A 25,097-nucleotide genomic window follows, 5' to 3' on the forward strand; every position below is an offset into this window, starting at 1 on the left:
TTTTAATCTGTTAGTTTGGGTTTTATTTTTAGGATTTCCCATATAATAATCTTAAAGTGGTGGCAGCAGAGATAGTTTAGTGTGGGTTGAATTAAAGGGGAGTTTGGGCATTTTTCTAGGCCTAGTGTTTGTTAACACCTGCACCCACTGAATTAAGTCACAGGCTTGTCTGGAGTACCTAGAATGTGACAAACTGGTTAAGGTGGAAAGGGTTGATTAACCCTTTCTGTGCCAAACTGGTGTTTGTGCATGAGTTGGTTAATCCTGTACGATTATATATATATATATATATATATATATATATATACACACACACTGTATACACATATACATACATACACACACACAAAGCAGAGTTATACCTGCAATCATATAAACTTCACATTAAAGAGACAGTAACAAAAAAAATGTTTAATTATGTACACTAATTAATTATTATTTTTATTTTGCCTGGTTTTCCTTTTGATTGGATGCTATGTGCGGGAGCTTTTTTATATCTGTCCTTAATTGGTCACAGCAAAGAAGATAAGATTTACAACACTAAAGAGTGTTCCCAATGGTTGTGTCCCTGGTCTACAAAAAAAGAACATTACAGTTTTGAATGTTTGTAAGAAACAAATTGTATTTGCAGATCTTTGGGAAACCTGTTATTAATTTCTAAAGCATATATGAAAAAATACTTAAATGTCCCTTAATTCCAATATATTGCAGTGTATTTGTGTAATCAATTGTCTCCATCCAGTTGGTTTTATTGGTTCTCACTGACCCAGAAGGTCTGTTACCACAATACAGGACAATTGTAAAAGTGGTTTAATAGCAAAATGCCTAAATGTCACTTGAATTAAAAAGTAATGTAAGAAATGCTCTCATAAAACTTGCCATTTTCTTTGTAAAATGCCTAAAATGTTATAACTGCTCAGAGTTTAAACAGTATTTTTTTTTTTAATTTCTTCATCCTCCAATGGTATTTGTTAACCTCCTTGTCATGTTTCTTGTACCCAATTAAAATATACATTTATACAAGTAATAAAATATAATTGAAGGATCACTTAACACTAAGTATAGGTGCTACCATTTTGGAACTGCAGGTATCTGAAGTAGAGTTGTTCCATATGTGGAATCACGTCAGCACCAGAATGCATTGAAAACCAGATTTCAACATGGTGGCATGTATGACGATAGAGAGGCAGGGAATAACAAATACTATGCTTATTAATGTATTTAGTGATTAACGTCCCTTTTAAAGATGGCCCTGAACAACATAATAGAATCCTTTGTATTTAGCATTAGCTGAAAAAAATCTCCCTCACAAATTTTAATGGGTCATCATCACTGTCATAATTAGTTTGTGGTGCCAACTGATTGTTTTCTAGGTCTTTGGAAGGCGATGTAGATATTACGTGGCTACAGGTTGCTTTGGATGGGAGGGTGTTTGGCTCCATTTCACTTTCACTCTCCTCAGAGGTCTCGGGTATAATCGTGACATCATTACGTTTCTGTCCGCGACTCTGAAAATAGAAACTGGATTACTTTTTTTTACCATTTCAGCCTTGCTACAAAAACAAAACAGATTGAGGAGATGTAATGAAAGTAATTTTAAGGAACATAAAACCAAGAATTTTTCGTTCACGATTCAGATAGAACATACAATTTTAAACAAATTTTCAACTTCCTTTTATTATTAAACTTTCTTCATTCTCTTGGTATCCTTTGATAAAGGGGCAGCAATGTACCACTGAGAGCTAGCTGAAAACATCTGGTGAGTCTATAACAAGAAGCATATATATTCAGCCACCAATCAGCAGCTAGCTCTCAATGGTGCATTGCTACTACTGAATCATCAAAGAAAAGTTTTGGGTTTTATGTCCCTTTAACGGGACATAATAGTTAAAAAGTAAAAAAAAAAAAAAAATGAAATGCACACCAGTGACATAAATCTTATCATTAATAATGTCATATGCATTACTGAGCAGTCAAAAGCTTCAGGACACAAGCGTACAGTTTGTGTGGGTATACACACACACACACTTTTTACATTTATTTGTGATTTGTTATATACAGTAAAATAACCGTCCAAGGGTTATAGCTGACACATTTCATTTGTTTTTCAGCTGGAAAAACTAAAAATCCAAAATATGTCAGATTAAGGGATGGTTAAATTGTGTGATACCAACTATGCAATGTGCTAGATATATTAAAAGTAAAAAATAAATTTATGCCAGATTACAAAGCAAATCAGATTGTCATTTTTTATTTTTTAAAAAACCTTAAAGGGACAGAAAAGTCAAAATTATCCATCATGATTCACATAGAAAATGTAATTTTACACAACTTTTCAAATTACTACTAGTATCTAATGTATCTTCATTCTTTTTGTATCCTTTGTTAAAAAGCATAGCTAGGCAGGCTCAGAAGCAGCAAAGCACTACTGGAAGCTAACTGTTGATTGGTGACTGCACATATAGTCCTTATATCATTGGCTCACCCAATGTGTTCAACTAGCTTCCACTAGTGCAAAGCTGTTCCTTCAACAAAGGATACCAAAACAATTAAGTATATTTGATAAAGTAAACTGGAAAGTTGCTAAAAATGATATGCTCTGAATCATGAAGAAAAAAAGCGGTGTTTCATGTCCCTTTTATTGTTGTTTTATCTTACACTTTATGCTGCTATTGATACAAAATACTCAGTGGATACGTAGTAAGGGAGTAATTATGAGTTTCCATGGTTTGAATGTACTTTTTGATTGCACAAATTAACAGTAAAGCAAGGTCAAGGCTGCATATTGGGGACAATGTATGTTTCTACCACACTTTTTCATATGATAATGAGGATGGGCAGTAAAATCTCTTAACACAGACACAGTGCAACCTGGGGAAGATATGGACCACCCACGCTAGAGATATGGACCACCCACGCTAGAGATATGGACCACCCACGCTAGAGATATGGACCACCCACGCTAGAGATATGGACCACCCACGCTAGAACTCGATGCTTCAAATGAGTGATATCTTACAACCAATCTGAAAATTAAAATTCTTTAGCCTATTAGACAGGGCAGGTAAAAGCTCTAGCTCTCTATGACAACTATAGAATTAGACAAACTAATGGTTTTTAACTCTAAACTTACTAATTTTCATTAAAAAAAATTTGGTTCAGCACCCTGGATAGCGCTTGCTACATTTAGCTACCATCAGAAAGCGCAACCCAGGTGCTGAACCAAAAATGGTCCGGCTCCTAAGCTTACATTCTTGCTTTTCAAATAAAGATAGCAAGAGAACGAAGAAAAATTGATAATAGGAGTAAATTATAAAGTTACTTATAATTGCATATTCTATCTGAATCATGAAAGAAAAAAAATTGGGTTTAGTGTCCCTTTAAGATCCAAATGTGAAGAGACCAATTGTGAATCACAAGTGACCCCTACATTTCACCCTCTACTGATCAGCTTCAATGTTTTTTTTATAAAGTTGCTTCAATAGGATACAAACAAACACACACAGTGCTAGAGACATATTATAATTTACCAGTGTGGGTTAAAGTGATAGTAAACTTCAGCTAAACAATTGTCATAAATATAATCTTGAGGGGGGGAGGAAAAGGTACACATATACGTTTTTAATGGTAATGGCAATCTATCCATGAAAAGGGTTAAATCCGTGCTTATAGTAATGCTTCTATTACAATTCCAATGAACATCCAATCAGTGTGTGTGTCATTTGAAGTCCAGCCTTTTGAAATCCCTTAGGAAGCCTATGTAGAGAGTGGGCAGGACTGCACTCTGTTACAGCCCAGCCAAAAGAGGAAATGAAGGGGGGCGAAGGAACAGAATTTCAGACTTTAACAATGTTGCAATGAAAAATATATTACAATATATTTATATGTACAAGCAAAACCACATAATTAAAAAGAAAAAGTGTGTGTATATATATATATATATATATATATATATATATATATATATATATATATATATATATATACACACACACACATACATATAACTATATATATATATATATATATATATATATATATATATATATTTATTATAATAAAATATTTATAATCCTACTTGGTATCTTCTGTTCCTCTGCACCCCTTAATTTCCTCTTTTGGCTGGGCTGTGAAATTGAGAGCAGTCCCGCCCACTCTCTACATAGGCTTCCTAAGGGCTTTCAAAGGGCTGGACTTCAAGAGTGTCATATGACACACGCAGTGATTGGATGTTTATTGGAATTGTCATTAAAAAAAAAAAGTTCATCCCAGTGGGCCAGCATAACATTGTAATAGAAAAAAAAAAAAAAAAAGTACACATAATTTTTTAATGGCAAACATTACATATATGGCATTTGATTAGCTAAAGTTTACCATCACTTTAAATCTCTCTCAATGGCATTTACATTCATAGGAATATAGAACAGTTGGTCATGCCAATCAAAACAATAATTAGAGCTGTAGTATTTTAACTTTCTATTATGTCATGCCATTGAACTACACAGAAGTAGAGTTAAAATAAAATTATCTTTGGTCATGCAAATTGGTAAAAGCCTTATGAAAAAAATAAAGGCATAGAATAAACACTCAAGGACCAAGAATTTCAGAGAAAAACTTGCAGAAAAGAGCATTTTTAGCACTGCATTTAAACAGAAATAGAACCGATCAAAACTATATATTTTTTTAGGTAGACAACTCAAGGTATTGATCTAGGCCCATTTTATGTATTTCATGCCACCGTTTTGCTGTATAATGTGATCATATTAAAAAATTTTACTTTTTCACAAACTTTGTGGTTCTCACTGAAATTATTTACAAAACAGTTAAAGCTTCTCTGGAATCCCCTTTGTTTAGAAATAGCAGACATGCATGGCATTGCCATTGCTTTTTTGGTAATTAGAAGGCTGATAATTGCAGCTGCGCACCACACTTCTGAAATTCCCGGAAGTGAAGGGGATAATTAGCTTGTAAGGTTAAGCTTAGCTGTAGTGTAGAGATTACCTTCCAAGCTGGTATCTCCCACCCCCTGAACCCTACCTGATCCCTCCCTCAACTGCCAGTGGTCACCAACATCATGATCTTAGGTACTGGCAGACAGTCTGCCAATATGAAGTTTTAATACATTTTTTTCTGTAGTGTAGGATCGCCCCTTACCCTCCAACCTCCCTGATCCCTCCCAAACAGCTAACAAAAGTATTAAAACTGGGTACTGTCTGCCAGTACCCAATTTAAATATATTTTTATCTATTTATTTATTTAATAAGACATTTTCTGTAATGCAGCGGCCCCCCTTCCCCCTCCTAGTGATCACTTAGTAGGGGCCCATATGCTTTAGATTCTAATAAAAATCTAATCTGAAACCTTAAAAGTACCTCTAACCCAACTATATTTACTCACTTTACTTTCCAAAATCCCCTCTTTAATCAACCTCCAATCTATCAGCTTCTATTATTCTTAATTCTCCCAAGTCCTAGAATTTTCAGGTGCTTTTCCTACGCTCTGAAACACTCTACCTTGCTCCGTCAGACTGCCTCCCACCTTGCATAGCTCCGATCCTCTTTGTAAACCCACCTATTTAGAAAAGTTAACCAATTCTGTCATGAGTTACATGTTGTTTAGAATGACTGAAATTGATTTAGAACTTCATTGTTTCACTGCTGCAACAACAAACCACAGAACTATGTAACCCGCACTTTCTGTCTCCTTGATCTTTTATAGGTAGATTGTAAGCTCTTTCGAGCATGACCTGTCCCCTTTTGTGTTTATGTATTAGTTTTGTTTAATCTGTTTGTGTATCTGTATTTTTACTGCAAATTGGTACGCCATCTCATGTATCCAGTGCTATAAATGATGATAACATTAAGTATAGATACAATTTGAAGGGACGTGAAATCCCAATTTTTTATTTTATTATTCAGATAGAGAATTCAATTTTAAACAACTTTTGCCATTTACTTCTATTATCTAATGTGCTTCATTCACTGGGTATCCTTTGTTGAAGAAGCAGTAATCCATTACTTGGAGCTAGTTAACGCATTAGGTGAGCCAATAACATGAGGCATACATGTGCAGCCACAAATCGGCAGCTCCTAAACATACCTAGGCCTTCTGTCCGTTTGGGAGCAAGGCTATGTTTACATTTCTGCAGTGTTTGTGTTTAGCTGTAATTTTCCTCTTACTCATTTACTGTACCCACACATATTATATACTGTTTTTCTCGCCATTAAAGGGACAGTCTAGTATAAATTAAACTTGCATTATTCAGATAGGACTTTTAATTTTAATCAACTTTCCAATTTACTTTTATAATCAAATATGCTTTTTTCTCTTGGTATTCTTAGTTTAAACTAAACCTAGGTAGGCTCATATGCTAATTTCTAAGCCTTTGAGGGCTGCCTCTTATCACAGGCTTTTTAAATCTCTTTTCAACACAAAGAGACAGAAAGTACACATGGGCCATATAGATAACACTGTGTTCAGGCACAGGGGGTTATTTAAGATTTAGCACAACACAATGCTAAATTTAAGATAATAGATTATAAACAGTCACAGTCATGTGATCAGGGGGCTGGAAGAAGGTTCCTAGATACAAGGTAATCACAGAGGTAAAAAGTATAATAATATAACTGTGTTGGTTATGCAAAACTGGGGAATGGGTAATAAAGGGATTATCTATCTTTTAAAACAATAACAATTCTATGGTAGACTGTCCCTTTAAATGGACTTTCTAAAGATACCATTATTTTCATCATCCTATATAATAATTGGCCAAGTATGTTTGTCAGATGCAGTCATGCGCAGTAGAGACTGCACGTGACAAACATACCTGGCCTTAATCATTGTCAGCTTGGAGAGGTGAGTGACAGCTGTGAGAGATAGGGAGCGCGAGGTACGCAGCATACAAGCAGCTGTGAGATAGGGAGCACGAGGTACACAAACAGCTGTGAGGTCTGGGGAGCGCGAGGTAAGCTGATTGAAGCAGCCTGTGGCAAGAGATATGGAGCGCAAGCTACTCAACAGCTGTGAGGTCTGCTGCGTGAGAAGCGGCCGCGCGCTCCCCAGACCTCACAGCTGTTTGTGGCCGACGGTAGCGTTGCGAAAGGGGCGTGGCCGACCGCGGGGGGGGCGTGGCCAGAGAGGCAAAGGCTTACGATGAAGACAGAGCCAGAGAGGGAGCAGGAGAGGGGGTGAGAGAGAGCCAAAGGGGGGGGGGGGGGGAGAGCCAAAGGGGGGGGAGCTAAAGAGGGTGGAGAGAGATCCAAAGAGGGGGGGCAGAGCCAAAGTGGGGGGGGCAGAGCCAAAGAGGGGGGGAGAGAGAGACAAAGAGGGGGGGGGGGAGAGAGAGACAAAGAGGGGGGGGGGGAGAGAGAGAGAGACAAAGAGGGGGGGGGGGGAGAGAGAGAGACAAAGAGGGGGGGAGAGAGAGAGACAAAGAGGGGGGGAGAGAGAGAGACAAAGAGGGGGGGAGAGAGAGAGTCAAAGAGGGGGGGGGGGGGGAAGAGAGACAAAGAGGGGGGGGGGAGAGAGACAAAGAGGGGGGGGAGAGAGAGAGAGAGACAAAGAGGGGGGGGGGAGAGCCAAAGAGGGGGGAGAGAGAGAGAGCCAAAGAGGGGGGAGAGAGAGAGAGAGCCAAAGAGGGGGGAGAGAGAGAGAGCCAAAGAGGGGGGAGAGAGAGAGAGAGAGCCAAAGAGGGGAGAGAGAGAGAGAGAGAGAGCCAAAGAGGGGAGAGAGAGAGAGAGAGAGCCAAAGAGGGGAGAGAGAGAGAGAGAGCCAAAGAGGGGAGAGAGAGAGAGCCAAAGAGGGGAGAGAGAGAGAGAGAGCCAAAGAGGGGAGAGAGAGAGAGAGAGAGAGCCAAAGAGGGGAGAGAGAGAGAGAGAGCCAAAGAGGGGAGAGAGAGAGAGAGAGAGAGCCAAAGAGGGGAGAGAGAGAGAGAGAGCCAAAGAGGGGAGAGAGAGAGAGAGAGCCAAAGAGGGGAGAGAGAGAGAGAGAGCCAAAGAGGGGAGAGAGAGAGAGAGAGAGAGCCAAAGAGGGGAGAGAGAGAGAGAGAGAGCCAAAGAGGGGAGAGAGAGAGAGAGCCAAAGAGGGGAGAGAGAGAGAGAGCCAAAGAGGGGGGAGAGAGAGAGAGCCAAAGAGGGGGGAGAGAGAGAGAGCCAAAGAGGGGGGAGAGAGAGAGAGCCAAAGAGGGGGGAGAGAGAGAGAGCCAAAGAGGGGGGAGAGAGAGAGAGCCAAAGAGGGGGGAGAGAGAGAGAGCCAAAGAGGTGAGAGAGCCAAAGAGGGGGGGAGAGCCAAAGAGGGGGGAGAGCCAAAGAGGGGGGAGAGCCAAAGAGGGGGGAGAGCCAAAGAGGGGGGAGAGAGAGCCAAAGAGGGGGGGAGAGAGAGCCAAAGAGGGGGGGAGAGAGAGCCAAAGAGGGGGGGAGAGAGAGCCAAAGAGGGGGGGAGAGAGAGCCAAAGGGGAGGAGAGAGAGCCAAAGAGGGGAGAGAGAGAGAGCCAAAGAGGGGAGAGAGAGAGCCAAAGAGGGGAGAGAGAGAGCCAAAGAGGGGAGAGAGAGAGCAAAGGAGAGGGGGGAGAGAAAGCAAAAGAGAGCGGGAAGAGAGCAAGGGGTGGGACCGCTGTACTGCAAAAAATGGCCCGTGTACACGGGCTTTAGTACTAGTATCTTATAATCTACTATAAAAAAATATAAAATATGATGAAAAAATGGAAAAACACACTTTTTCTAACTTTGACCCCCAAAATCTGTTACACATCAACAACCACTAAAAAACTCCCATGCTAAATAGTTTCTAAATTTCGTCCTGAGTGTAGAAATACCCAATGTTTACATGTTCTTTGCTTTTTTTGCAAGTTATAGGGCAATAAATACAAGTAGCACTTTGCTATTTCTAAACCACTTTTTTTCAAAATTAGCAATACAGATACTCGTCGACTTACGACCTATGCGACTTACGGCCATCCGTACTTACGACCATCGGTCGCACTGAAGAGGCGATACGTGCGCAAAGGCGGTACTTGCGACCATCGGTCGCAAAGGCGGTACTTACGACCATCGGTCGCAAAGGCGGTACTTACGTCCATCGGTCGCGCTGAGGGTGATGCTTATTTGCGTATGTGCGTAAAGGGGCAAGGCAGTGCTTGTGTGCGCAAAGGCGGTACTTACGTCCATCGGTCGCACTGAGGGTGATGCTTATTTGCGTATGTGCGTAAAGGGGCAAGGCAGTGCTTGTGTGCGCAAAGGCGGTACTTACGACCATCGGTCGCACTGAGGGTGATGCTTATTTGCGTATGTGCGTAAAGGCAAGACAGTGCTTGTGTGCGCAAAGGCGGTGCTTGTGTGTGATGAGAAGTGACTGTAAGCAGCAGCCTTTGTATGGGTCTGACCATGTCGCAGTCCAAAAGGCCGGTACCGTGTAGTGGCAAAGAGGCTACAAAGAAGAGGAAAGCTCTTGATTTGGAGTTAAAAATGAAAGTAATAAAGCAGTATGACGAAGGTAAAAAAGTGAATGCGATTGCCCGTGATATGAAACTGCCGCATTCCACAGTTTCCACAATCATTAAGGACAAGGAACGCATACGTGAAGCTGTAAAAGGTTCCGCACCAATGAAATCAACAATAATAACAAAACAACGTCAAGGGCCCATTCATGAAATGGAGAAATTATTAATGTTGTGGATAGAAGATCAAATACAAAAACGTACACCCATAAGCCTTCTAACAATTCAGATGAAGGCTAAAAGTTTGAGACTTTAAAGGAGAAAGCTGGTGAGGATTACAAAGAGAATTTCCAGGCAAGCACTGGATGGTTTAAACGTTTTAGAAGAAGATTCAGTCTGCATAATGTGCGGGTTTCAGGAGAAGCAGCAAGTGCAGATTCAGAAGCCGCTGCAAAGTTCATTGACACTTTGGATGAATTAATCCAAGAGGGAGGCTATTTACCTGAACAAATATTCAACGTTGATGAAACGGGTCTGTTCTGGAAACGGATGCCTGAGCGCACATACATTCACCAAGAATCAAAAACCATGCCAGGATTTAAAGCATTCAAGGATCGGGTAAGCTTGTTACTTGGAGGAAACGTTGTTGGTTTTAAGCTTAAGCCATTTCTTATCTATCGCTCAGAAAACCCACGTGCATTTAAAAACATTAATAAGCACACGCTGCCTGTTTATTACTGGTCAAATGCTAAATCGTGGATGACTCAGGCATTGTTCACAGACTGGTTTGTTAACTGTTTCATTCCCCAAGTTCGTGAATATTGCTTAGGGAAAGTAATCCAGTTCAAAATTTTAATGATTTTAGACAACGCACCTGGACATCCACCACACCTGGGTGACCTTAATCCTGATGTAAAAGTGGTTTATATGCCACCTAACACAACACCACTCATTCAACCTATGGACCAAGGGGCAATTGCCACGTTTAAAGCATACTACCTCAGATCTACATTCGCCCAAGCCATAGCTGCTACAGATGCTGATGATGACATAACATTGCGTGATTTTTGGAAAAGTTATAACATTCTTCAGTGCATAAAAAATATTGCAGCAGCGTGGGAGGATGTAACAGAAAAGTGCATGAATGGAATTTGGAAGAAGTGCCTAAAACGATATGTGACCAGATTTGAGAGATTTGAAACAGAGGAAGAGCTCGATGAAATTCGAGAAAACATTGTAAGACTTGCAAACAATCTTGAATTGGAATGTGAAGTGGAAGATGTAGAAGAGCTGTTAGATTATGAGTCAAAAGAACTTTCAAATGAAGATCTAATAGCACTGGAAGCAGAGAGAGTTGCAGAGGAAAATAGGAGAGAGGAAGAAGACAAAGAAGAAGAAGAGCCAGAGAAGAAATTCACTGCAAAGGGGTTGGCTGAAGGCTTTACATTGCTAAATAAAGCTGTCTCCTGTTTTGAAAACATGGACCAGAATGTTGAAAGATTTAACAAGGTTGACCGTCAAATTCAGGAAGCTGTGCGTGGCTATCGTGAAATCTATGAGGAGAAAAAGAAACAAACGCGTCAAACAAAGCTCAGCATGTTTTTTGAAAAGAACACTGCATCTGAAACCCCTCCAGCCTCAACTCACCAAGATGATAACTCTGATGACATAACTGTAAAAGTACAGTAAAAGAAAAATTTAAGTTCAGTTACTTTTCTTAAAAGTTTAAAGTAAAATAAGTGTTAAAGTTCCTGCAAACTACTGTACAGGTACAGTAAATGTTAAGTTATTATTTGCATAGTACTACAGGTAGAGTACAAAAAAAATGTTATTTTATTACAGTACAGTATAGGTACAGTACAGTAATAGTATTTGCACAGTAAATGTTATGTTATTATTTGCACAGTACAGGTACAGTACAGTAAAGGTTATTTTATTATTCATACTGTGATGATACTGTATTAGTAAAGGAATTTAATTTAAAACAACTCTGGTGTTATTGTTATTATTAATCATGAAATGTCAGCCCAACACATCACACAATAGACCATATTATTTACATGCCATCTGTATTTTGTCCGACTTACGTCCAAATCGTCTTACGACCGGAAGGTCAGAACGTAACGCGGTCGTAAGTCGACGAGTATCTGTAGTTAGATTGGGACACTGATATCTTTCAGGAATCCCTGAATATCCCTTGACATGTATATTTTTTTAGAAGAAATCCCAAAGTATTGATCTAAGCCCATTTTGGTATATTTCATGCCACCATTTCACCGCTAAATGCGATCAAATAAAAAAATTGTTCACTTTTTCACAATTTTTTTCATAAACTTTAGGTTTCTCACTGAATTTATTTACAAACAACTTGTGCAATTATGGCACAAATGGTTGTAAATGCTTCTCTAGGATCTCCTTTATTCAGAAATAGCAGATATATATGGCTTTGGCGTTGCTTTTTGGTAATTAGAAGGCCGCTAAATGCCACTGCACACCACACGTGTAGTATGCCAGCAGTGAAGGGGTTAATTAGGGAGCATGTAGGGAGCTTGTAGTGTTAATTTTAGCTTTAGGTGTATTGTAGTAGACAACCCCAAGTATTGATCTAGGCCCATTTTGGTATTTTTCATGCCACCATTTCACCGCCAAATGCGATCAAATTAAAAACACGAGTTACATTTATCACAATTTTAGGTTTCTCACTAAAATGATTTACAAACAGCTTGTGCAATTATGGCATAAATGGTTGTAAATGCTTCTCTGGGATCCCCTTTGTTCAGAAATAGCAGACATATATGGCTTTGGCGTTGCTTTTTGGTAATTAGAAGGCCTCTAAATGCCGCTGCGCATCACATGTGTATTATGGCTAGCAGTGAAGGGGTTAATTAGGTAGCTTGTAGGGAGCTTGCAGGGTTAATTTTAGCTTTAGTGTAGAGATCAGCCTCCCACCTGACCCATCACACTCCTGATCCCTCACAAATAGCTCTCTTCCCTCCCCCATCCCACAATTGTCCCTGCCATCTTAAGTACTGGCAGAAAGTCTGCCAGTACTAAAATAAAAGCTATCTTAATTTTTGTTAAAAAAAAAAAAAATTAAAAAAAAAATTAAAAAAAAAATTGCCATATTTACTTATGCTGCTGTGTAGGATCCCCCCTTAGCCCCCAACCTCCCTGATCCCCCCCTCCCCCCAAACAGCTCTCTAACCCTACCCCTCTAACTTATTAGGAGCCATCTTGGGTACTGGCAGCTGTCTGCCAATACCCAGTTTGCAAAAAAAGATGATTTTTTCTTTTTTTTTTTCTGTAGTGTAGCTTCCCCCACCCAAAGACCAAACCCCCCCACCCCCTCCCAGATACCTTAGATTAATATTATTTTTATTTCCCTCCCCCTCTCTCCCAAGAAACATTTTATGTAGAGTATCGGTTCCCACCTGCTCCCGCCCCGTGCACGCGCCCCCGGCTAACCCGCCCACAATCCCGCCACCCCTCTGCGTCACACAAGCCATCGATGGCCGCCCACCCGCCTCCTACATCAGCTCCCACCCACCAACGATACCGGCCATCGATGTCCGGTGCAGAGAGGGCCACAGAGTGGCCAAGGAGGGTTATCGAGGCATCACTTCAATAACCGGAAAGCGTCTGGAAGCAATCAGGATCGCTTCCACCGCTTTCCAAGACCGACGGCGTACAGGGTACGTCCTCAGTCGTTAAGGGTATTTTTTTGAGGATGTACCCTGCACGTCGTCGGTCGTTAAGGGGTTAAAGGGAATATAAAACACATTTTTTTCTTTCATGTCTCAGCTAGAGCCTGTAATGTTAAACAACTTTTTTATTTACTCCTATTATCAATTTTTCTTCATTCTCTTGCTATCTTTATTTGAAAAGCAGGAACGTAAATCTTAGGAGCCAGACCCATTTTTGGTTCAGCACCTGGGTAGTGCTTGCTGATTGGTGGGTAAATGTAGCCACCAATCAGCAAGCGCTACCCAAGGGTGCTAAACCAAAAATGGGCCGGCTCCTAAGCTTACATTCCTGCTTTTTTCAAATATACCAGTAGAATGAAGAAAATTTGATAACATTAGTAAATTAGAAAGTTGCTTAAAATTGCATGCTCTATCTGAATCAGGAAAGAAAAAATGTGGGCTTCATATACCATTAAGTACCAGTTATACCTCTTAATGGCTGATATTTAATTGTTATCGTTTGTCATGTAGTTTGATAAAGGGGTTTTCTCATAGTTTCATAAACGTTATAACATAGATGTCTAATGTAGTATTTCAGCCAATTTTAGGTAACAATCTATAAAAGTAACTACAGAATTCCCCTAACTTCCAAATTATAACCTTGAATAGAACCTTAAGTTACACTACATTAAATTAACCTTTCTTTAACTAACCATTTAAAAACATCAAAATGTTAATATGTTTAAACGTATAGTAATTAATATCAATAGAAAATACTGTCATGGGATTAATTTAAGCCCATGTGATTTATGACAGGAAACATTTGTGCTGACAATCTGTTCTGAATATACTGCTCTGTTACAGTCTGACAGTTCATTATAGTAATAACTAAATCACAGAAAACTGATCTATGTTTCATGTCCCTAACATTATATACAGAGACAGAGAAACTCTTGGAATAGTTACAAGAACACTAACTTTATGGGGAGAATTTATTATAACCCGAAAGCTAACTGTAACAAACCTAAAATAAGGTAGAAATAGGGCACTGAAGAGGAATACTGTGAAATTATAAAACTCACCTCATGAAGAATTTGTAAAGCATATTCCACCAGCTCCATTTCACTCATGCAATACACTGTACGCTTCCTGGGAAAACTAGAGAAGTCATTAAAGGGACAGTCAACACCAGAATTTTTGTTGTTTAAAAAGATAGATAATCCCTTTATTACCCATTCCCCAGTTTTGCAAAACCAACGCTGTTATATTAATACAATTTTTACTTCTGTGACTAACTTGTATCTAAGCATCTTCTGACGGCCCCTAATCACATGACTTTTAGTTATTATCTATTGACTTGCATTTTAGCCAATTAGTGCAGTGTCTGCCACTAGCCATGGGCGTGATCACAATGCTATCTATATGACCTACAAGAGCTTGCTCTCCCTGCTGTGAAAAGTAAATAAAATAGAGGCGGCCTTCAAGGGCTTATAAATCATCATATGTGCCTTCCTAGGTTTGCTTTCAACTAGAATACGAAGAGAACAAAGCAAAATTGTTGATAAAAGTAAATTGGAAAGTTGTTTAAAATTACATGCCCTATTTGAAAAATGAAAGTTTTTTTTGGACTTGACTGTCCCTTTAAACAATGCTTAAAGGGACAGTCAACACCAGAATTTTTGTTGTTTTAAAAGATAGATAATCCCTTAATTACCCATTCCTTAATTTTGCATAACCAACACAGTGTGATTACCTTGTATCTAAGCCTCTGCAGACTGCCCCCTTATTTCAGTTCTTTTGACAGACTTGCATTTTAGCCAATCAGTGCTCACTCCTCAGTAAATTTACGTGCATGAGCTCAATGTTATCTATATGAAACAAATGAACTAATGCCCTCTAGTGGTGAAAAACTGTCAAATGCAGAGGCGGCCTTCAAGGTCTAAGAAATTAGAATATGAACCTCCTAGGTTTAGCGTTTTTAACTAAGAATACCAAAAGAACAAAGCAAAATTGGTGATAAAAATTAAATTGGAAAGTTGTTTAACACTACATGCCCTGTTTGAATCAAGTGTTTTTTTGGACTTGACTGTCCCTTTAAAGGTTTACATCAGAAATACATTTTTAAAGACAGATAATATTTTTAAAGGGAACTTGGAAACACATATTATTTGTTAAAAGAAACTACAGAATTTTTAATATATACTGAAAGCTCCCAGAATCTAAACATGGGGTAGGATAAGAACTCAGGGCTGATTCTCTAAAGCTCTATGTCTGATGAAATATTGTGCTAGTTCTGTTTAAAACCGTAAGCTTTATCTAGACCATAAAAGTTCAATTGTGACTTTACTGGCCCATTAAACCTGTTCTACTTTCTGACATTTATATTGCTATCCAAATAATATTAAAACAAATGTATCTTCCAATTGCATAATTTGCTATTTTTATTTTTTCTTCGAGATACTGTTATATTTACTTCTGATTACACAAACAGGTTTTTAAGGGCAATAACAGATTAAAAATAACATGGTCTAATTTGTTAGATCATGTGATTTTAATTCTCGACCCTGCACTACTGTGTGTTTAACCCCCACAAAGCACTGCTAGTCTTGAGCGGAAACCGGTTCTGATCCAATCAGCAGCATTCAGTTGTGTAACTATTACTGCTGCTTATTGGATCAGCAGCAGCTTATTCTAGAGACCAGCAGTGCTCTGTGGGCCCTGAGCGCTACTTCTACTGTGTGTATAACCCTTTTTTCTCGGGTAAACACACAGTAGTGTAGGGTCACTAGTCTTAAAGGGACATTAAACAATAAATACATTTTATAAGCATAGTCATGGGTGCTGCCATCTTGAAATCTATCTTTCAATACATTCCAGTGCTGACCGGTTTGCACACGTACAGCAACTCTTCTTCATATAGCTGCAGTGAAACTTAGGTTTCAAAATGGCAGCACCCATAACTAGAGGGACCTGCATTAAATGTATTTAGTGTTCCTTTAAAATGATATTTTCTAACAAATTAGAGTGTCATTTTTTTTCCAAATATTACAGCAAATTAATTCCAAACTGAAGTGATCCAAAACCTTACATTTCCTTCTTCTTTGGTTTCTTAGGTGGTGAACGCAGATTCTTTGCTTTATCTTCAGTCATCCACAGTGGAAGGACTCTCTTTTTTGTATTGGATTCAGCACCCTCCATTCTTCTTTAATTATTGTCTGTGCAAAAATAAACAACCCATTCATTAGAAATTATATTATGTATATATATATATATATATATATATATATATATATATATATATATATATATATATATATATATATATATATATATCTTTATTTTTGTTTATACTCTTTGTGTAACACCTATTTGACACTGAGCCCATAACCTGCCCTGTACCCACTCACCCACATTAATTTACTTTTGAGACTAATACAGCATCCCACAGAAACAGTGCACACCATCAGACCAACTTTTATGTGAATATTTTATATAAAATATGAATGTTAATTCTATGTATTTTTTACATACGAACTCGTCCAATTAGCTTGTACGTGCGTTCAGTGGCAACCAATCATAGTGGCTACTGACGTACCCTCGGGCACAGTACACAGTTTGTCTGTGTCTGGCCTCTCTAAAGCAGACTCGCTTACTATGGAAGGGAAACACTATTTGTCTTTACAAACAGTGCACTCTTTGACAGTGTTAAAAATGTTTATCACATTTATCCATAAATCAGAATTCACGTTAATTTCACGCTCGAAAATCCTCAGGAATAATAACTACTGAAATAAACACGAATCATGGTCGTATAGTTATTACGTCACAAGATACTACCGGACAATTAACATCAGGATTTCCATCACCATAATAAATCAAGTCGCTCTCTAGCGCCGCCTTTCAGGCCTTGCGGACATCAGCACTTCCAGCTCTGCCTCTGGCACTCATTGTATATATACGAAGCGCTAGCGCCTAGTCTCATTATAGTCGTTGTTATCAAATACATCCGCTATCAGCCAATCAAAAGCCACCAGACAAGGACCGCGTTCTATAGCTGTCTTTACATCCGCCTGTAGATAAATACTAAAATGACTGAAGGGTGAGGGGTTAATAATATGTCAGTTAACAGTAATAGTTTTAGATGGGAGTTTATGCGGAGAAGGGAGATAACAGACAGTAAGAATAGAAACAAAATTACATTACAAGAAGATAAGGAGAGGCCACAGAAGTGTATGGCAGTAATGACTGAGAATTGTTACGAAAGACTTTGTACCCAGGGTAAAATCTTAGTTTAGCGTTCTAAATCATTTTCTCAGCCATATCTCATTATTTTCCTACAAAAATTGGCGTGGGGGTTCAGATGAGGGCTACCAACAATACTGCAGTGTTTGTGTCTCCAGGAACAAAAAGGGGAGCCATATTTTGGGGTGTAAAGTCCCTGTTTTCCCCATAGACTTTCCACAGCCAGCCAGCTCTGCTCACCTACATGGATACATTGTATCAAACCCTCAGCCTACAGCTTTTTATACATTTGTAACTGTTTACTGTACACAGTCACTTAAAGCAGCCCTGTCAGTAACATCTGTACACACTGCTGAGTAAAAAATGTTCACACAGCCTTAAAGGGCAAGATAGCACCTGGTCACACAGTCTTAAAGGGACAGACAAAAAAAACACACAGCCTTGAAAGGGTCAACTAGCACCACACACACACTGTCTTAAAGGGACAGATCACCATAATGTGCATGCAGCGCAACCTTAAAGGGCAGCTCGACACCTGCGCACAGAGCCTTAAAGGGACAGATCACAGTAATGTACATGCAGCGCAACCTTAAAGGGCAGCTTGACACCTGCGCACACAGCCTTAAAGGGACAGATCACCATAATGTACACGCAGCGCAACCTTAAAGGGCAGCTCGACACCTGAGCACACAGACTTAAAGGGACAGATCACCATAATGTGCACGCAGCTCAACCTTAAAGGGCAGCTCGACACCTGAGCACACAGACTTAAAGGGACAGATCACCATAATGTGCACGCAGCTTAACCTTAAAGGGCAGCTCGACACCGGCGCACACAGCCTTAAAGGGACAGATGACCATAATGTACATGCAGCGCAACCTTAAAGGGCAGCTCGACACCTGCGCACAGAGCCTTAAAAGGCAGCTCGACACCTGCGCACAGAGCCTTAAAAGGCAGCTCGACACCTGCGCACAAAGCCTTAAAGGGACAGATCATAGTAATGTGCACGCAGCACAACCTTAAAGGGCAGCTCGACACCTGCACACACAGCCTTAAAGGGACAGATCACAGTAATGTACACACAGCGCAACCTTAAAGGGCAGCTCGACACCTGCGCACAAAGCCTTAAAGGGACAGATCACAGTAATATGCACGCAGCACAACCTTAAAGGACAGCTCGACACCTGCACATACAGCCTTAAAGGGACAGATCGCAGTAATGTTCATGCAGCGCAAACTTATAGGACAACTTGACACCTGCGCACACAGCCTTAAAGGGATAGATCACTATAAGGTGCACGCAGCGCAACCTTAAAGGGCAGCTCGCCACCTGCGCAAACAGCTTGGGACAGATCACTGTAATGTGCATGCAGCGCAACCTTAAAGGGCAGCTCAACACCTGCGCACACAGCCTTAAAGGGCAGCTCGACACCTGCGCACAAAGCCTTAAAGCGACAGATCACAGTAATGTGGACGCAGCGCAACCTTAAAGGGCAGCTCAACACCTGCGCACATAGCCTTAAAGGGACAGATCACTGTAATGTGCACGCAGCACAAGCTTCAAGGGCAGCTCGACACCGGCGCACACAGCCTTAAAGGGACAGATCACCATAATGTACACGCAGCGCAACCTTAAAGGGCAGCTCAGCACCTGCTCACACTCTTAAAGGGGCAGGCACACAACCTTTTAGTGAGTTTACACGCACAGTTTTAAAGGGAGCAGTAGTATGCATCCCCATGTGATGCGCGCAGCCTTAAAGGGACGCTCTGTCTTAACGGGTCAGTGGCACGTGCACGCACACAGAGCACTCTCAGCCTTTAAAAGGACAACTTGCACCACACGCATACAGCCTAAAGGGACAGATCACCGTAATGTTCACGCAGCGCAACCTTAAAGGCAAGCTCTGCACCTGCGTACACAGTCTTTAAGGTACAGGCACACACAACCTTTAGTGGTTAAACGCACACAGTTTTAAAGGGAGTGATAGTATGCATCCAAACGCAAAGCACACCGCCTTAAAGGGACGATCTGTCTTAAAGGGACAGGGGCACGTGCACAGCCTTTTAAAGGAACACCTTACACCATAACCACACAGTGTTAAAGGAACAGCTCACACCATGCACACCTAGCACAGCCTTAAAGGGCAGCTCACCGCCTGCTCATACAGTCTTAAAGGGGCAGGCACACACAACCTTTAGTGGGTAAAGTCACACCACACGCACACAGTTTTAAATGGAGTGATAACAGTATACATCCGCACGCAATGCACACAGCCTTAAAGGAACATCTCACACCATGCACAGTCTTTAAGGGGCGGGCACACAGGCTTTTAAGCACACCCAAATGCACACAGCATTAAAGGGGCACCCAGTATTAAAGTGACAGACACAAACGCAGACTTTAAAGGGGGAGCTCACACCACACACACACAGTTTTAATGGTACAGGTGCACAAACACAGCACACACAGCCTTAACAGCACAGATCACATTACGCTTGCACAGTCTTAAAGGCACACCCACATGTAGTCTTACAGGGACAGATCACATCATGCACAAACACATACTTGGCACTTAGCACACACAGCCTTGGCACTTAGCACACACAGGGACATCTCACACTATACTGCACACTGTCTTAATGGTACAGGCACACAAACATTACACACATCATAAAAGGAACAGCTCACACCATATGCACACAAACTTAACTCCTTCACTACCAAGACTTTCAGAGAAAAATTTGCCCAAAATACCGGATAGTTTTTAGCATTTTTGCTATCACTCCATTTAAACAGAAAAAAAGCCTTGTGTTTTTTTATTTACCTGTCCAAACTATATTTATATTTTAAGTATACAACCTAAAATATTGATCTAGGCCCATTCTGGTATATTTCATGCCACCATTTCAATGCCAAATGTGGTCAAATTAAAATAAATGTTCATTTTTTTCACAAACTTTGTGTTTCTCACTGAAATTATTTACAAACAGCTTGTGCAATTATGGCACAAATGTTTATTAAAAGTTTCTCTGGGATCCCATTTGTTCAGAAATAGCAGACAACATGGCTTTGGTAATTATAAGGCCGCTAATTGCAGCTGTGCACTACATTTCTATTATCCCGGCAGTGAAGGGGTTAAATAGGTAGCTTAAAATGTTAATTTTAGCTTTAGTGTAGAGATTACCCTCCCACCTGACACTGGCAGACATGAAAATATAATTTTTTAATTTTATTTTCATGTTTTCTGCAATGTAGGATCCCCCATTACCCCCAACCTACCTGATCCCACAAAAACAGCTCTCTAAACCTACCCCTCTAACTATTCGTCGCCATCTTATGTACTGGCAGCTCCCTGCCAGTACGTTTTTTTTTTTTTTTTTTTTTAAATTTCCTTATTTTCTTCATTTTATTATTTTCTGTAGCGTAGTGTGTCCCCCAACTCCCCCCTCCATCGATCATTAGTTAGGGCACCCCAAAGCCCTTTTCTGTAGTATAGCTAGCTGCCCCATCCCTCCCTATCCCTTTATTTTTTTTTTTCTGTAGCATAGGGCCCTCCCACTCCCTTCCACCTCCACTGCTGGGCCACCCACACCTCCCACCGTCACGAACAGAAGATCGTTACAGACGGTGACACACACAGTGTCACAATCTGTAATGGTCTCGCATCTGCCCTCATATGTTCCATATGCGGCAGATGCCTGGAGCTTCAGGAACTCCAGCTCTCAGCTGTAATTTAACAGTCGAGACTGCTGTCGCATCCGGAAGCTAAGACATATATATACGTCTTGCAGTACGATAGGCAAAGTACTGCAAAACGTATATATACATCTTATTGGGTGAGGGGGTTAAAAGGGCTGGCACACTTACACAAAGCACACATCTTTAAAGCACACCCAAAAACACATGGACCAAACAGCACGCATATACAAACACATCACACAGCCTTAACCCTTTCCTGCCGAGGTTAAAGTGTCTACATCGGAACAACTGTTCTGATGTAGACAAATTAAAATCACACGATCGTGCACATGATCGCAAGATTTCAATTATTGGATCGGGTCTGGGGGTGTCCCTTTAATGCTAGCAACGGCCTCCAGACCACAATCAAATCCAGGAAGCGCAGTAGGCTTTAGGACAGCCGTTGGCTATGACGTTGTATTCTGTCATAACGGCGCTAAAGCCCAGCGCCGTTTCGACGGAATACAACGGCATAACGGCGGCAAAAGGTTAAATGGACAGCTCATCCCTCAAGTCTTAAAGCTACACCCTGACACACACACAGAGTATTAAAAATCCACACCACATGCACACAGTCTTAAATGTGCAATCATAAATAAAAACACATGACACACAGCCTTTAAAGGGACAGATCAATGCACATCAAAACACAGACTCAAAAGGGGAAGGTCACAGTATGCAGGAAAATATACACAACACACACAGAGAACATTTTTTGCACAAAATAAAATCAAATAATGGAATTTTTATTAATTGAACTTACACTTGCTGTGAGCTCATCTTATGTGTGTAAGCTTCATCTTGTAAAAAATGTTCAGGTCAACCTAAAGCAAATGGTTAAATTTAAGTAAGAAATTAGACACTAACAGAGCCAGGCTGCCAATAAATGTATCAATATAATGTGGAAAACACAGATGACCTTTCACACATTAAGGAAAATGCAGTTAAAACATAACCATTGTATGGTTAGCAGGATGTTTAGATTACCTTCCAATCAAGGACTTATGCATTGCATAGTTAATTATAAAAAAACCCCATAAACATTTCATTTAGTTCAACCCGTGGCAAATAGCATCTCTTCCTACACCTCATAAGAGAGGGAAAAGCAGCACAAGTTGTGGTGAGGAGAGTGCTATATTGTCTACAGCTGAAAGACAGAGCCAGTTTTAGATACTGCTCTGTATACAATAAGCACATCATCCAATAAAAGTGGCAATGGCAAGAAGATCAGGTTTAAATCGAACTACCATAGTTCAAAATGTGATGGATGCAGCAGACATTCAAAGTGAGATATGGAGACTTTCAAGCCTTGCAGAGGAACTCCATGACACAGAGGCATCAATGCGTTGGCTAGCCAGTCGTAGGTTAATAAGGAACAGTCACATATGTGAAACCTGCAACCAACACTGTCAATGGGTATGTAAAGCATGTGTTTATAGGAAAAATGTACGTCATGGTTCATTTTTTACTTGCAGTCATCTGTCGTTCAAGCAAATAATTTTTTTGGTGTACTGCTGGGCTCAAGATCTGCCCCAAAACTTGGCACAGCACGAAGCCAACATCCAAGCTACAAATACAGTGGTTGACTGGTTCAATTTCTGCCAAGAGGAATGTGGGAAATATTTAGACTATTCATTTACAGAATTAGGTGGATTTGATAAAGATGGAAACCTAATTGTAGTAGAGATTGATGAAAGCAAGTACTTTCACCAAAAATACCATAGAGGCCGTTGGACGGAAGGACACTGGGTGTTTGGAGGAATAGAAAGAGGGTCAAAAAGATGTTTCCTACGTATTGTTCCTGATCGAACAGCTGCCACACTCGAAAGTGTAATACAGCAGCAAATATTGCCAGGGAGTCATATCATTTCCGATGGATGGCGGGCCTATAAAAATATTGAACTACTTCAGAATGGAATCTACCAACATTCCACAGTGATCCATCAGCAGAACTTTGTGCAACCAGAGGATGAAGAAATTCATACCCAAAATATTGAGAACTTGTGGATGCTGGCAAAGCGTAAGTTGCGCAGACAGTTTGGTACAATTAGGGAACTATTTCCCTCATATCTTAACGAATTTGAGTTTCGGTCATCAGTTGGAGATGATAATGTTTTTGCATTTTTTTTGCTGGTTATTGCCAAAAACTATTCTCTGTGACTAAACCCAGTTGACAGGAACCTACTCAACTGTAAAATAAGATTAATTTATCATCAATGCTGGTTTCTTGTGTTTTATATTTCATATTAGAAATGTTTTTGCATTTTCAAACATCTAAATTTTAAATGCAATGTAATCTGTTTAAATATAAAGTTACTAATTAAAGGCAATCTCAACCTGAGTACATTTAATAATTATATTGCAGTGTTATTGCTCATTGTATAAACAGAAATATCCCTTATGTTCATCACCGCTTATAATTAAAGGGAGTGTGAACACAATTTTTTTTTCTTTCATGATTCAGAGAGAGCAGCAATTTTAAACAATTTTCTTATTTACTCCTATTATCCATTTTTCTTTGTTCTCTTGGTATCTTTATTTGATTCAGCACCCTGGATAGCAGTTGCTGATTGGTGGCTACATTTAGCCACCAATTAGAAAGCCTTACACAGGTGCTGAACCAAAGATGGGCCAGCTCGTAAACTTACATTTCTGCTTTTTCTAATCAAGATACCAAGAGAAGGAAGAAAAATTGATGAGTAAATTAGAAATATGATTAAAATTGCATGCTCTATCTGAATCATGAAAGAAACAATTTGGGTTCAGTATCACTTTAATATAGCATATTATTTATCCACCTGGCAAATGTCAACCCCACTCATGCACTGGTCAGTCAGCAGTCACCTAGACCAACAAACTTCTGAGACACTTATCACACTCAAATTCAGTGTGTACATCTGCCGAATTACCTGTTGACAGGCTAACCTAATCCTCCTGCCAATCGGCATATTACACATAACAGATTGTGTGTTATGAATATTTGAGTTATCATAGCACAGCCATAAAGGAAAGGATCACAATGTCCACACACAGCTTTAAAAGGACAGCTCATGGCATTCACGCACAGCCTTAAATGCTATAAATGGATGGTTTATGGTACACACAGACTTAGGGGCCGAATTATCAAGTTCCGAATGGAACTTGATGCCCCCTGTTTCCGTGCAAACCTTCAGGCTCGCGAGAAATGGCAGTTATGAAGCAGCGGTCTTTACCGCTGCTCCATAACTGATCTGCTGCCTCTGAGGCTGCGGTCTTCAATACACCCGATCCTATACGATCGGGCTGATTGACACCCCCTGCTAGCGGCCGATTGGCCGCAAATCTGTAGGGGGCGGCAATGCACAAGCAGTTCACAAAAACTGCTTGTGCAATGATAAATGTCGACAGCTTATGCTGCCAGAATTTATCGATGTGCGGCGGACATCATACGCTACATTGTATCATGTCTGTCCGCACTTTAGTAAATCGGCCCCTTTGAGATGGCTCAAGGCAATCATAAAAAGAGTTAGAGATTTTATGGCATTCACACAAAGCCATGAGCTGTGCTTTTATTCTGTGAGTGTGTGCGTTTTGTTGTTGTTGAGCTAACAGTTTGAACGGTTCCCCAATCAGCCCTCTAGTCATACAGCACCTTTGTTTTAGGGAGATGATTGGAAAATATTTCAAACTGTTAGTTCAACAAAAATATCACTTTTCAAGTTGGTGGCCAGAGGGCATGGTATTTGAATTGCAGTGCTACATTAAAAAGTAAGTTATAGTGCATCTTCATAACAACTGAATAGTTAAACTCCTTTTAAAATATCTATAACATTCCAGATTTGTTTAGACAAAGGGAAAAGTTTACTATCACTTTAAGGACTGTGTGCATTGTGTGAGGGTGTCCGTGCCTTTAAAGGTAAGGTAAAGTTGACACCAGTACTTAACGCTATTTGTACGATAATAAAAAATAAACATAAGTTTCATTCATCAATTCACAAATATCACGCATAAATCTACCTT

General features: G+C 40.1%; 1 protein-coding gene across 2 annotated transcripts; it reads right to left on the reverse strand.

Moving 5' to 3' along the window:
- Positions 1–391: 391 nt before the first annotated feature.
- On the reverse strand, positions 392–17,121 carry LOC128664203 (cell cycle regulator of non-homologous end joining). 2 transcript variants are annotated; one of them, XM_053718974.1, is made up of 4 exons: positions 16,983–17,121; positions 16,205–16,331; positions 14,199–14,274; positions 392–1,508 (listed from the first exon to the last, which is right to left on the reverse strand). In XM_053718974.1, the coding sequence occupies exons 2-4, from the start codon at positions 16,312–16,314 to the stop codon at positions 1,287–1,289; spliced, it is 408 nt and encodes a 135-aa protein (XP_053574949.1). In that variant the 5' UTR covers positions 16,315–16,331; positions 16,983–17,121; the 3' UTR covers positions 392–1,286. The 2 variants fall into 2 exon arrangements, with proteins under 2 accessions (XP_053574949.1, XP_053574950.1); XM_053718975.1 differs by having other exon boundaries at positions 16,954–17,107.
- Positions 17,122–25,097: the final 7,976 nt, after the last annotated feature.

This window comes from Bombina bombina, chromosome 6 (genome assembly GCF_027579735.1).
Source record: "Bombina bombina isolate aBomBom1 chromosome 6, aBomBom1.pri, whole genome shotgun sequence".
Classification (NCBI taxonomy): Eukaryota; Metazoa; Chordata; class Amphibia; order Anura; family Bombinatoridae; genus Bombina; species Bombina bombina.